The sequence below is a fragment of the Argopecten irradians genome, chromosome 2 (genome assembly GCF_041381155.1).
Source record: "Argopecten irradians isolate NY chromosome 2, Ai_NY, whole genome shotgun sequence".
NCBI lineage: Eukaryota > Metazoa > Mollusca > Bivalvia > Pectinida > Pectinidae > Argopecten > Argopecten irradians.
The window spans coordinates 24441447-24454235 of record NC_091135.1 but is presented as its reverse complement, the minus strand read 5'-3'; the positions used below and the strand labels follow the sequence as shown (position 1 = coordinate 24454235).

Sequence of the window (12789 nt, the reverse complement as noted above, 5' to 3'; positions counted from 1 at the left end):
AAGCGTAAAAAATACACCGATTTAAGGGATGCTTACTGAAGACCAGTGTAGACGTTTTGGACGTAAACGAGCTAACACATACGACTCGATAACATGCAAAAATATGAGAAATTAGAGAAAATTGGAGAGGGTAAGTAAATACAACTGAATTGTTTCGTCAAAACGACCCCCATGAAATTTGCCTCTGTCCAGTCACAGGGCCTCGTTAATGTATGTAACAAATTAAATAGACGTGACCTATCTTATCATCATTAGTAACGAGGCCCTGTGGTCCAGTTTGCATTCATATTGGCTATGAATGCCAACTGAAAGACGTTCAATGCTTAAATAAATGCAATTTGTGAAAATATTTTTAAAATTTCATTTTAAAGCATTTTTATCTACTTTTAGTAACAAATCCATACGCCAATTAGGATGTAATACTATGCCTAGTTTACGTATAATACGCAAGTTGATGGCTTTCCCCGACCTGATCATAATAAAAAGTAAAATTCCCATTCAAAGGGTTAATTCAATTGTTGGTATGAGAGGGTGGCGGTATTGTAGCTATAGTAGAATGGTGGATATTTATAAGGAAGCACTGTACATGTATTTTTACTGCTTTAATAGGTACATATGGAACGGTATTCAAAGCCAAAAACAGAGAAACACATGAAGTTGTGGCCCTGAAGAGAGTTCGGCTAGATGATGATGATGAGGTAAGATTATAAAGGTTCCATCCTAAACATGTATTCAGTAGTTATAAATTTGTCATAAAAGAAATTTTGACCGATGTATTTCGATGATCGAATCATATTATTCTTAAGATACTGTACATTTTAATGAACAAAATATCACAGTGACTGCATGAAGTGATCATGATCGATGCCAGATCAAAGACTGCATGGTGGTGCATGTATAAGTAAACTGGACATCATCATGCAGTCTGTAAGAATATCAAAATGTTTATTGAACCTATAGCTACATGTATGTGGAAAGCAATTTAAAAAAAAGAAATCATGGGGATTTGTACTCTTTGATTACACATTAATTAACAATACGTATGCATATACATGAATACATATGCACGGTGCCTTATTATTAAGTCATACATGTGATGTTAATCATGTATTAATTACTAGCTATAATAACCCAATTTTGTGCTTTAATTGATATATAACACTTAAAATTATGATTTGATTGTTGTAATAGTATACACACATTATGAATTTCAATTGCTTGTGATCATGAGAATATTCATCCTAAATGAGATTTGATATTTGAAATTTTAAAATAAATAGGGAATAGTCTGTATAGCTAGGAGACATGTGTTGCATATCTTTGTGTATGCAATGTTGATATCTTGGATGTATAGCTTCTGCACTATATTACTTTGTACACCATTATAAATATATATATATACATTATCTAAACTGAATATGCACAAATGTATTGATGCCAAATAATTTTGATTTGTTTTGTCTAGGGGGTACCAAGTTCAGCCCTGAGGGAAATTTGTCTTCTGAAGGAATTGAAACACAAAAACATAGTCAGGTAATTATGAAATTTAAATATTTAGCCCCTGATCATAAACTATAAATTAATACAAAACAAATTAATGGTACATGCATGGTGCATCACTTATAAATCTTAAAGGTTAATACTTAGTTACGAAGACTATATTAAGGTATTTAATTGTAACTGGTTGATAGATATATCTGAATATAAGTCTGTTTGAGGGTTAATAGTTAAAAAGTTTAATCTACCGTATTGTAATAATACTAGTACTAATGTAACTGCATGATTAAATGTTTCAAACTAAAATATTAGAACATAAATTTATTCTGGTAAGCTCTTGTAACCATTAGAGTGACCTGGATATTATGAAAGCCAACAATAATATTCAGAACTAGATGTGGTTATATGATTGTATTTTGTTTATTCAGATTACATGACGTACTGCATAGTGAGAAAAAGTTGACATTGGTGTTTGAATATTGTGACCAGGATCTGAAGAAATATTTTGATAGCTGTAATGGAGAAATTGACCAGGACACAGTACAGGTATGTATTTATATGAAACAGGGTACAGGATTTAAAATGAATTTAATCATTGCCTCCGCCAGGGATCAAACTCGGGACCTCTTGATTACTAGTATAATGCTCAACCAATTGTGCTGAAGAGAATTTCTCTCTATTCGAGTGGTATATTGTGACTATAGTATTGACCAGGGTTACATATAGGTAAAGAAAGGTGTGTATTTATAGATACAGTACATGTATATAGAGAATACCTAGTTAGTATCTTACAATACAAGGTTTAACATTTCATGTTCATGATCATCAGTTCAATGATTTCCACTGCAGTCTATTTTGTGTTCTGGAGTGTGTAAATATGTGTATGTTTAAATCTAATAAATCTATGATTTCCACTGCAGTCATTTATGTACCAGTTACTCCGAGGCCTGGCATTCTGTCACAGTAATAATGTCCTACATCGAGACCTGAAGCCCCAGAACCTACTCATCAACAAGGTAATTATATACATGTACTGAAGTTTTGAGTTCCAAATATATGATGCAGCTATATTGAGTACAGTATTTCATGTTCCATGTTTTTTTTCAGAATGGGGAGTTGAAATTAGCAGACTTTGGCCTTGCTAGGGCGTTTGGTATTCCTGTACGGTTTTACAGTGCTGAGGTATATTAGAGTTTTTAATTTTCAATTACAAATATTTAGTTTACATTTTTTAACAATTTCTCACAAATTTCATTCAATTATACTGAAATGTATCTCATATTTCTTTCCAATTAGTCCAACAGTAATTATATCACTTATTCTGTATATGTATTGCGTAATTAACTTTCTTTTCGTAATCATTTACTATTATAATACTAAATTCTTATCATACGTCTGACACCAAGATATAAAACTATTTGTATTATAAACTTATGGTAAGGTTAACCTTTATCTGTATTGAGAGTATAATAAAATGTATAGTTAACTTTTAAAATTAAACTTTTCTACACAGGTAGTAACTCTTTGGTACCGCCCACCTGATGTCCTATTTGGTGCCAAGATGTACTCTACCTCGATAGACATGTGGTCTGCTGGCTGTATATTTGCTGGTAATAATATATATACCAGTAGCCGATTATTTTTGCTGGGCACAATTTTTGCAATTTTGAGTAAACATGACAAAAATTTTATTATAGCCATTTTGAATATTTCACAATCTGGCTTTATATGTACACTATACAATTCACTCAATATTTTGAGGACCAAATTTTCACAACCGTAGCAATGTCGTGCAAAATCACAAAAATTACTTCCTTGTGAAAATAAGCGACTATACGATCGTATATAAGACCTGTGATGTGCCCCCTGTGTAGTTACTTGTACTTATATATTCACCAATTTACGCATTATGATAGATTATAGATATGTTTGTGTAAGATGGGCCATGGCAGGAACAAAGTTGTTTTGAGCTGGTAGCATACAATATCCTTAAATGTCTTGATTGATATCTATTAAGGTTACACCAGATCCATCTGTTCTCCGTTTCCATTAATAGTGAGTTATGTGATGAGTGTGATTTTCTTCGTTTAAGATTGTTAGTATAATGAAATTTGAACGAAATGTTTGTATGAAATTTTACACTTGCTCTCTATTTTTGTCAGAATTAGCCAATGCCGGACGACCTCTATTTCCTGGGAATGATGTAGACGACCAACTGAAGAGGATCTTCAAGTATCCTTTTTACCTAGGAACATTATTCAAATATCTTAACATTAAGTAATATAAAATGTGTCTATGTATGTATTTACCTATAATAATGATGTAGTTGGTCATACTGTCAAATACAATCATATTTAACTTATTCATCACAATGTAGATTTTGGAACATCACAATGTAGTTTTTGGAACATCACAATGGAACATCACAATGTAGATTTTGGAGCATCACAATGTAGTTTTTGGAACATCACAATGGAACATCACAATGTAGATTTTGGAGCATCACAATGTAGATTTTGGAGCATCACAATGTAGATTTTGGAGCATCACAATGTAGTTTTTGGAACATCACAATGGAACATCACAATGTAGATTTTGGAGCATCACAATGTAGATTTTGGAACATCACAATGAACATCACAATGTAGATTTTGGAGCATCACAATGTAGATTTTGGAGCATCACAATGTAGATTTTGGAGCATCACAATGTAGATTTTGGAGCATCACAATGTAGATTTTGGAGCATCACAATGTAGATTTTGAGGCATCACAATGTAGATTTTGGAACATCACAATGGAACATCACAATGTAGATTTTGGAGCATCACAATGTAGATTTTGGAGCATCACAATGTAGATTTTGGAGCATCACAATGTAGATTTTGAGGCATCACAATGTAGATTTTGGAGCATCACAATGTAGATTTTGGAACATCACAATGTAGATTTTGGACATCACAATGTAGATTTTGGAGCATCACAATGTAGATTTTGGAGCATCACAATGTAGATTTTGGAGCATCACAATGTAGATTTTGAGGCATCACAATGTAGATTTTGGAGATCATCACAATGTAGATTTTGGAGCATCACAATGTAGATTTTGGAGCATCACAATGTAGATTTTGGAGCATCACAATGTAGATTTTGGAGCATCACAATGTAGATTTTGAGGCATCACAATGTAGATTTTGGAGCATCACAATGTAGATTTTGAGGCATCACAATGTAGATTTTGGAGCATCACAATGTAGATTTTGAGCATCACAATGTAGATTTTGAGCATCACAATGTAGATTTTTGAGCATCACAATGTAGATTTTGAGGCCTGACTGCTGAGACTTTGATGTGATGTCACACACCATTTACATATTATTACTTTTTTCCCAATTATTAACAGTGTGTACACACAGACAGTTATTATGTATTCATGTATTGTTTTTTCACGAATATTGAACTTTTAAATAAGGCTCGGTATTTAACTACGACTGTGTATATAAAGATTGTACATAGCAATGACATGTTTAATGTCTGCACTCTGGTTTGACCTCATTTGACCTTGACCTAATTAAGACTTCTTGGAACTCCCACTGAGGAAACTTGGCCAAACATTACACAACTTCCAGATTACAAGGTGACACCATTTTATTCTTCACTTAAAACAAATGGTTATGTTCAAGTCTTTTTTTATCTTGACCTATTTCAGACTAAGTATTAATCTGTATGAATATTAAAGTATTCAATGTATATACATTTAAGGCAAAGACATATTTAAGTTCAATTTTTACACACTTGTTTTTAATAGGTTAAATTTTGATATGCTGTAATTAAAAAAATTAATCAAAGATAATGTTTGTCCAAGATAAATTCAGAAATGAATTCCAATCTTTTTTGTTTGTGTTTTACAGCCATTCCAGCTATATCACGTAAATACAACTTGGCAACAAGTCGTACCCAACCTCAACACCAGGGGGAGAGAACTCTTACAGGTAAGAATGGCTGCTTGAAATTATGGATAATTGTATCAAGAAAATACCTAGAGAATCTTTCAGAAGTAGAAAATAGAGAAATAAAATTGTACAATAAGTACTAACATGTTAATGATGTATTTACATGTATTAACCAAAAAATCTTAATTTTGAAATTATACATTATTTCGTTCTTGAATTCAGAGACTGTTGGTGTGTAACCCTCCGATGAGGATGTCGGCAGAGGAAGGAATGCAGCACTCTTACTTCAGTGATCTCAATCCAGGAATCAAGCTGTCTTATGATAACAGTATAGGAGTACAGACACGGTGAAACAAAGTATTTATCATTTGGTGAAATGATACAAAGTATTGGTCATTTGGTGAAATGATACAAAGTATTTATCATTTGGTGAAATGATACAAAGTATTGGTCATTTGGTGAAATGATACAAAGTATTTATCATTTGGTGAAATGATACAAAGTATTGGTCATTTGGTGAAATGATACAAAGTATTGGTTGCCAGATGAAACGATTTAAAGTATTGTCGCCATGTAAAATGATGTGAAGTATTGGTTGACAAGTAAAATAATGTGAACTATTGGTCACCGTGTGAAACAAGCATTATGATCTGTGACCTTAAATGATACAATCCATCCTAATTCTGTGTAAGAATCAGTGTTTATTGACAGTGTGTGAGATTGTTGTAAAATTTGGTATACTGACACAATTTTAGTCTCTAGTCAATTGTAACTTGTTTAAAGGGAGTTAAACTGTAAATTGAATATGGATTTTATATTTTAGACTGTAAATTAAACATGGATATTGTCACATACAAATTAGGCTAATACGTGGGTTATGAGATCCCAAAACCATGTGAGTAAAGTAAAATTTACTGTCAATTAGTCCCACCATCCGGTGATTATGACATCCACATTTGACATGAGTTTCATGACATCATAATGAGTTGTACTCTACACTCGTTGTTTTGGAATCTCGAAACCCCCGTATTGATTTATGAAAGTAGATTATATATCCTGTCACAGCCAGTTTGAGACATTTTTGCATCAGATTTTTTTTAAAATGAAAATTGTGAAAGAAAAAAACTTTTTTTTTTTGGCAATAAATATCAAGTTTTTTATAAGCCAACTTCATGCCTAACAACTTTTTCAAGGAGATTTAATTTTATGATTTAAAGTCACATGCCATTTAGTCAGATTGTTAGTTCTACTTTACCTATGATGAGAAAATTTTGTGGCGAATAATTTTCACAATACATGTGTCTTATCTTTGATGATATAAGCACAAATGAATTACACACACAAATCGTTGGTTTACAGTACAGTGACTCTACTTACAGATATTAGTTACATAATGGTAGGTAAACTTGTATAGTGTTTTATGACAGAAATAACTTTAATTGTTTTTATCTTGTCTTCATCGATGATCGAGGTAAGCTTTTATTCTCTGATAACTTGTGTTTTTGTCTCATGATGTTGTTTGAGTATAGATTATGACTTATCCACAAGTGCAATATTAAGATTATCAATGAAGAGTAATTTTCATTAAAGAACATTTATAAGAAACATATATTAAATATTGTCGTCCTGTGAGGTCAGCTACCAAATGTACTGCTCTTCATCCAAAGGATAAAAAAATGCCTGTTGTGATTGCTGAATTCTGTGGGATATTGGTAAACACCGCAAGTTTTTTTTCCGCATATCAAATCTTCTTCAAATTTCTGACCAGTCCTGTGAATGTGAATCCCTTAGCTAATCATTAGTGAAGTCAAGTGGTCTACTCCTATCAAGTGTTTTTGTCTGTGTTAACTATATTTAATTGTTGACATGTTATAATTTGCTCAGACATCTTATATAAAAACTGGACATGATAATCATCATTTTGTACTGCAGCAATGGAAACTGTATTTTAATAACCTGAGAGGCGGGAGGAAGGGAGGCACTTGTTTGAAAGTCACGTACTTGATTGACATTAATTCGTGCATATTTACATTTCAACTACAGTCCCACTATGTAACCTTACCAAGCGCAGTTGGCAGTCATATAGACTATGACCTCCAACGCTTATTATGATGTCATTATTATTGTGACATCATAATTGTCGTGTCAGCGAAAAACGGCTGTTCAAATGGCTGTTTCATCCTTGATGATAACGAATGATTAATTCACTTCATGCAAAATCCTTTAGTATTTCAACATAAAATTATAACCAAATGTAAATATAAGCATTGAACGTCTTACAGTTGGCATTCATAGTCAATATCAATGCCACCTGGACAGAGGCAAATTCAACATGAAGCGATAGCGCGTTTCATGTAATTTGCCTCTGTCCAGTTGCATTTTGGCATTCATATTTGCTATGAATGCGAACTGAAAGATGTTCAATGCTTAAATATACTGACAATGAGCTATACTTGTCGGTATAGATATGCCCTGATGTGGTTAATATGCTGAAAGCTAGTAACTGTTAATGCTTCAAACTTCTCCCACCTTATCATCTCGATAAGTTTGTATTACTGATAATGCATAATGACTTGCACGTAAATGGCATAATTAGATGAAAATATGAGAATTATTAGTAAAAGTTTAGACAGATTTGTTTTGGACATATATAGTCTAGGGAAATATCAGGTTGATTTATAGAGAGGTAAAAGTGGATATACATATGTATACTGCCTACGTGAAATCTTTATACGCAAACGTCTTTTTCCACTGCGTGTAAAATTTTATCTTTGTAAACTCTATTACCAAAAATTAAGAAATTCTATTTGTTCTGGAACTTACAGATCGCAAAATTAAGTACTCGTGAAAATTTACATTTACAGTAATTGGTTTCAGATATTAGGGGTACTTAATGAGTGTTGTATGAGTGTTTACATTTTATTATCGAACACAGGCCATTTATAGGTTTTGTTCTGATTGTAAGTGATCTCATATACTATCAATAATCTGGCAATAGATATATACTGAATTTCTGAGAGCATTTTGAACAGGTCTCTTGGTACTAATTACATTATCTATTATTTTCAATTTAATGCGTTGTGCGGTTTAATAGATTAACATCTGCAAAGGTTTATTGTAATAATTTTCAAATATTAAAATCATAAAGTCAAAGTTTTTATCTTTTTTTTTTTTAAACATAGATTTTTATTTTACAACATAGATACTGCTAACACAAAGTACTATGATTTTTAGGTCACCTGAGACGAAGTTTACTGCAATTTTTATAGGGAAAACACATTTTTGAGCATTATTTAGTCATTATAATAGGAAATTAGTCAATTGTTGTCAGAATTATCCCTATGTGATGGCCATTGAATCTTATTACCAAATTTTCCATGACTGATCCCCAGGGGCCTTAGGGGCGGGGCCAAAACGGGTCAAATAGGCTAAAACTTCAAAAATCTTCTTCTGAAATTCTGGAACTGGTAGAATCAAATACTCTGCATAGATGGAAAGGTCTTAAAGTCCTTTACAAAAATTGTGAATAATATTACCCTGGGGTCTCATTTTTCCCTTCTGGGGAGGGGGTCAAGTTTACTTTATTTATATAGGAAAAACACATTTATGAACATTATTTGCCTATTTTTCATAGGAAATTAGTCAAACTGGGTTAGAATTACTAGTCTGAAATTTTAACATCATATCCATATTGGTCATGGCCAACCCCCAGGGGCCAGAGGGGCGGAGCCAAAAGGGGTCAAAATGGTAATTTCAAAAATCTTCTTTTCGAATTCACAGATTTGATGGAACCAGATACTCTTGATAGATTGGAAGGTCTTAAGGCCCTTTACAAAAAATTGTGAATTTCATGGCCCTGGGATTTCAGATTTTCCCCTGGGGAGGGGGCCAAATTTACTATAGTTTATAAAGGAAAAACACATTTAGGAACATTATTTGCTTAGTTTTCATAGGAAATTAGTCAATCTGGGTTAGAATTATTAGCCTGAGATAGCATTTTAACATCATATCCAAATTGGTCCTGGCTGACCCCCAGGGGCCAGAGGGGTGGGGCCAAAAGGGGTCAAAATGGATAACATTTCAAAAATCTTACTTCTGAATTCACAGATTTGATGTAACCAAATAATCTTCATAGATTAAAAAGTCAAATTTATAAAATCACTGACTGACTTCAAGGGCCTGATGGGCAAATATATAGTGTTTATATGCATGTCTTTGTTTCATTCTGTATCCGATATCAGGTGACCGCTAAGGCCCATGGGCCTCTTGTTTTAAAAATTTATTCAGTAATTAAAAATAATTTGTATATTGTATATTATTAATTTGTTAACAGTATTTGTTTTCTGGTTTTAATACAATTAGGTAAGCTGATTTTGAATTCAGTATCCTTAACTAAAATATACATTGCTGCTTTGATAGCAATCACTTTCTTTACATTTTTAACTACACAAACATGTAGCTGTTACTTGTATAACATATCTTTGAATTTTAAGAGAAGTGAGGAAGTGTAGTGACATTGATTGTATCAAAATTTGAGGATCTCCCAGACTACTGACAGGGATTTACGTGAGGGAGACTATATCAGTATATTTAAATATTAGTAGATACATGTATCGATGTGATGCCTTAGTTATCTCCCCCTGATTTAGACACAATCTCTGACCACAGAAACTTGTATTTTTAAAAGTTGTTTTGAAAAAGTAAAATTGAGAGGGTGTTAGTATTTCTTAGGCTGGCAACTCTGGCAGGTGAAAAAAATTAACCAACCCCACTTCATTTGCTTAACAAAAACAACATTTTACGAACTATGCACGACTGTATTCTGAGAAAGCATTCATCTTTCAACTCCCGTATAATCCATGTCGTATGATTTTACCAAAAACCTCTGTTCACTTACCTATACTTTTAAAAACAAGTTTTTAAAATCCAAGTACCTGAATGTGTTGATAACCACATGGATTTCTCATTGAACACCTGAATGAGAAAAAATTATGAGTACGTATATCTATGTCCAAACTGGTCTGTCACAAATTCATCTTGTATACATCCCCATGATGAACTACAAGTACTCTGTTTTAAGTATGATTGTGTACCATGAGCGGTATTTGATTATGTTGTGTTAAATGTTGTCACTTATGTTATTTGTGATATTTCTGTTGTTATTAAAATAAGTATGACTATATGGAGACAAATCTGTTGTTTTATTGTGATATGGTGGTAAGTGTTATAGCGTCTTCCATTTAACAGATTTAATATTCCAGTTTTTCCAGTACAAACCCAACATTTTCTTAAATGGGACATGATATTCTGTGGGAACGAACTGGTTCATCTGGCACATCTCATTTGAGGGTTCCAATTTGGAACCAATATTCAGCTTGAGGAAGATTTTCAAATTCAGTTTTCCGAAAGGTGATTTGCACTTGAGTACCAAGATTTTCAAATCCAGTTTTCCAAAAGGTATTGATAAATATGGATGACAACATATTGCACAGTTTCTGTTTTCCTTTACGGAAACTCTAATTTGGGATTTATTATTGTTTTACATGGTTTGAGACTGTACTTACGCCAAGTTGGTGGCACAGTCATGTTGATATCCATCGTTGGATAATGCACATTAAGAATGGGATTGGATCATCATACATGCTCTATACTATTTAACATTTCAAGTTGACACCTTTCACTCCTCTGTCAGGAATGGCCACTTCTAGGAAACACGATCCACACTTATCAGACAGGTTCTGAGGACGGTTTCCTTGAGTCAAAACATGTCAACAACTATCTGATTAAACAAGAGGCCCAGGAGCCTTAATGGTCATCTGACTATCTTGGCAATATCTGTATAGGAAAATAACTAGATATGGTGTCATGGTAGCCATCTTCAATCTGGGATCAACCAGAGATATAACAACACTTTGACAAGATCATATCAGCCACATTTCATGTTTCAAGTTTCAGTTAAATTGCACTGGTAGAGCTTGAGAAGAAGTTCAAAATGTGTTTTCAAGATGGCATCTGTGGCAGCCATCTTGGATCATCCGTGGCAGCCATCTTGGATTTTGGATCGACATAAAATATAACAACACTTGGTGGGGACCATGTCAGGATCATTTCATGCAGGTTTCAGCTTAATCACACTGGTAGAACTTGAGAAGAAGTTGATTTTTGAATATTTGACTCTTGATTCATTTCCACAACTTTTGTAGCCCTTTATCCCAGCATGCTACAGGCCAAATATGAGTACCCTGGACCTTTTGGTTAGTTAGAAGAAGTCGTTCAAAGATTTTAGCCTATTTGACCCCTGTGACCTTGAAAGTAGGTCAAGGTCATTTATTTTCACAACTTTTGTACCCCTTCATCCCAGCATGCTACAGGCCAAATATGAGTATCCTGGACCTTTTGGTTAGTTAGAAGAAGTCGTTCAAAGATTTTAGCCTATTTGACCCCTGTGACCTTGAAAGTTGGTCAAGGTCATTTATTTTCACAAATTTGGTAGCCCTTCATTCCAGCATGCTACAGGCCAAATAGTGAGTACCCTGGACCTTTCGGTTAGTTAGAAGAAGTTGTTCAAAGATTTTAGCCTATTTGACCCCCGGTGACATTGACAGTACGTCAAGGTCATTAATTTTCACAACTTATGTAGCCCTTCATCTCAGCATGCCAAAGGCCAAATATGAGTACCATGGACCTTTTGGTTAGTTAGAAGAAGTCGTTCAAAGATTTTAGCCTATTTGACCCCTGTGACCTTGAAAGTAGGTCAAGGTCATTTATTTTCACAACTTTGATAGCCCTTCATCCCAGTATGCTACAGGCCAAATATGAGTACTTTGGGCCTTACGGTTATTGAGAAGAAGTTGTTTGAATGAAAATTTTACGCACGGTGGACGGCGGACGGTGGACGACGACGGACGGTGCATGATGAATATAGGTCATCCTGACCCTTTGGGTCAGATGACCTAAAAATCAGCTTATTGGAAGGAACTACCGTGTTGGACTCGCTCTTTTATTTATTTACCGGGATTATAAGTGAGGCCTCTGTATTCTTTTGGCTGGTTCCATCAAGAATTTCTACATTTTCCATATCCCAGGACGTTGCGCCTCCACCCCCCGTAGTGATTGTTTAATAAATAGAAAGTACATTCTCTAAAAGCCCAAAGAGCCTGTAAATTACATTACAGAAAATATATTTGATTGTACCTTTAATGGATGTATGTTTTAGATACCTGGATGATTTCCATTGACTGAGATAGGTTGACTATAATATCTAGACAGTTCGGTAAATTACCTCGACGAATGATTACCTTAAACTAGATAAAGATGCAAAAAACACACAAAACAACATC

At 33.7% G+C, this 12789-nt stretch overlaps 1 protein-coding gene across 1 annotated transcript; it reads left to right on the top strand.

Annotated features, from left to right (window-relative positions):
- Positions 1-4: 4 nt before the first annotated feature.
- On the top strand, positions 5-10631 carry LOC138314891 (cyclin-dependent kinase 5-like). Its single transcript, XM_069255505.1, has 11 exons — positions 5-130; positions 610-698; positions 1466-1533; positions 1926-2043; positions 2418-2513; positions 2605-2679; positions 3011-3107; positions 3660-3729; positions 5073-5133; positions 5408-5488; positions 5672-10631. Exons 1-11 carry the CDS (start codon positions 94-96, stop codon positions 5798-5800), a joined length of 921 nt encoding a protein of 306 aa, XP_069111606.1. The 5' UTR covers positions 5-93; the 3' UTR covers positions 5801-10631.
- The last annotated feature ends 2158 nt before the right edge of the window (positions 10632-12789 follow it).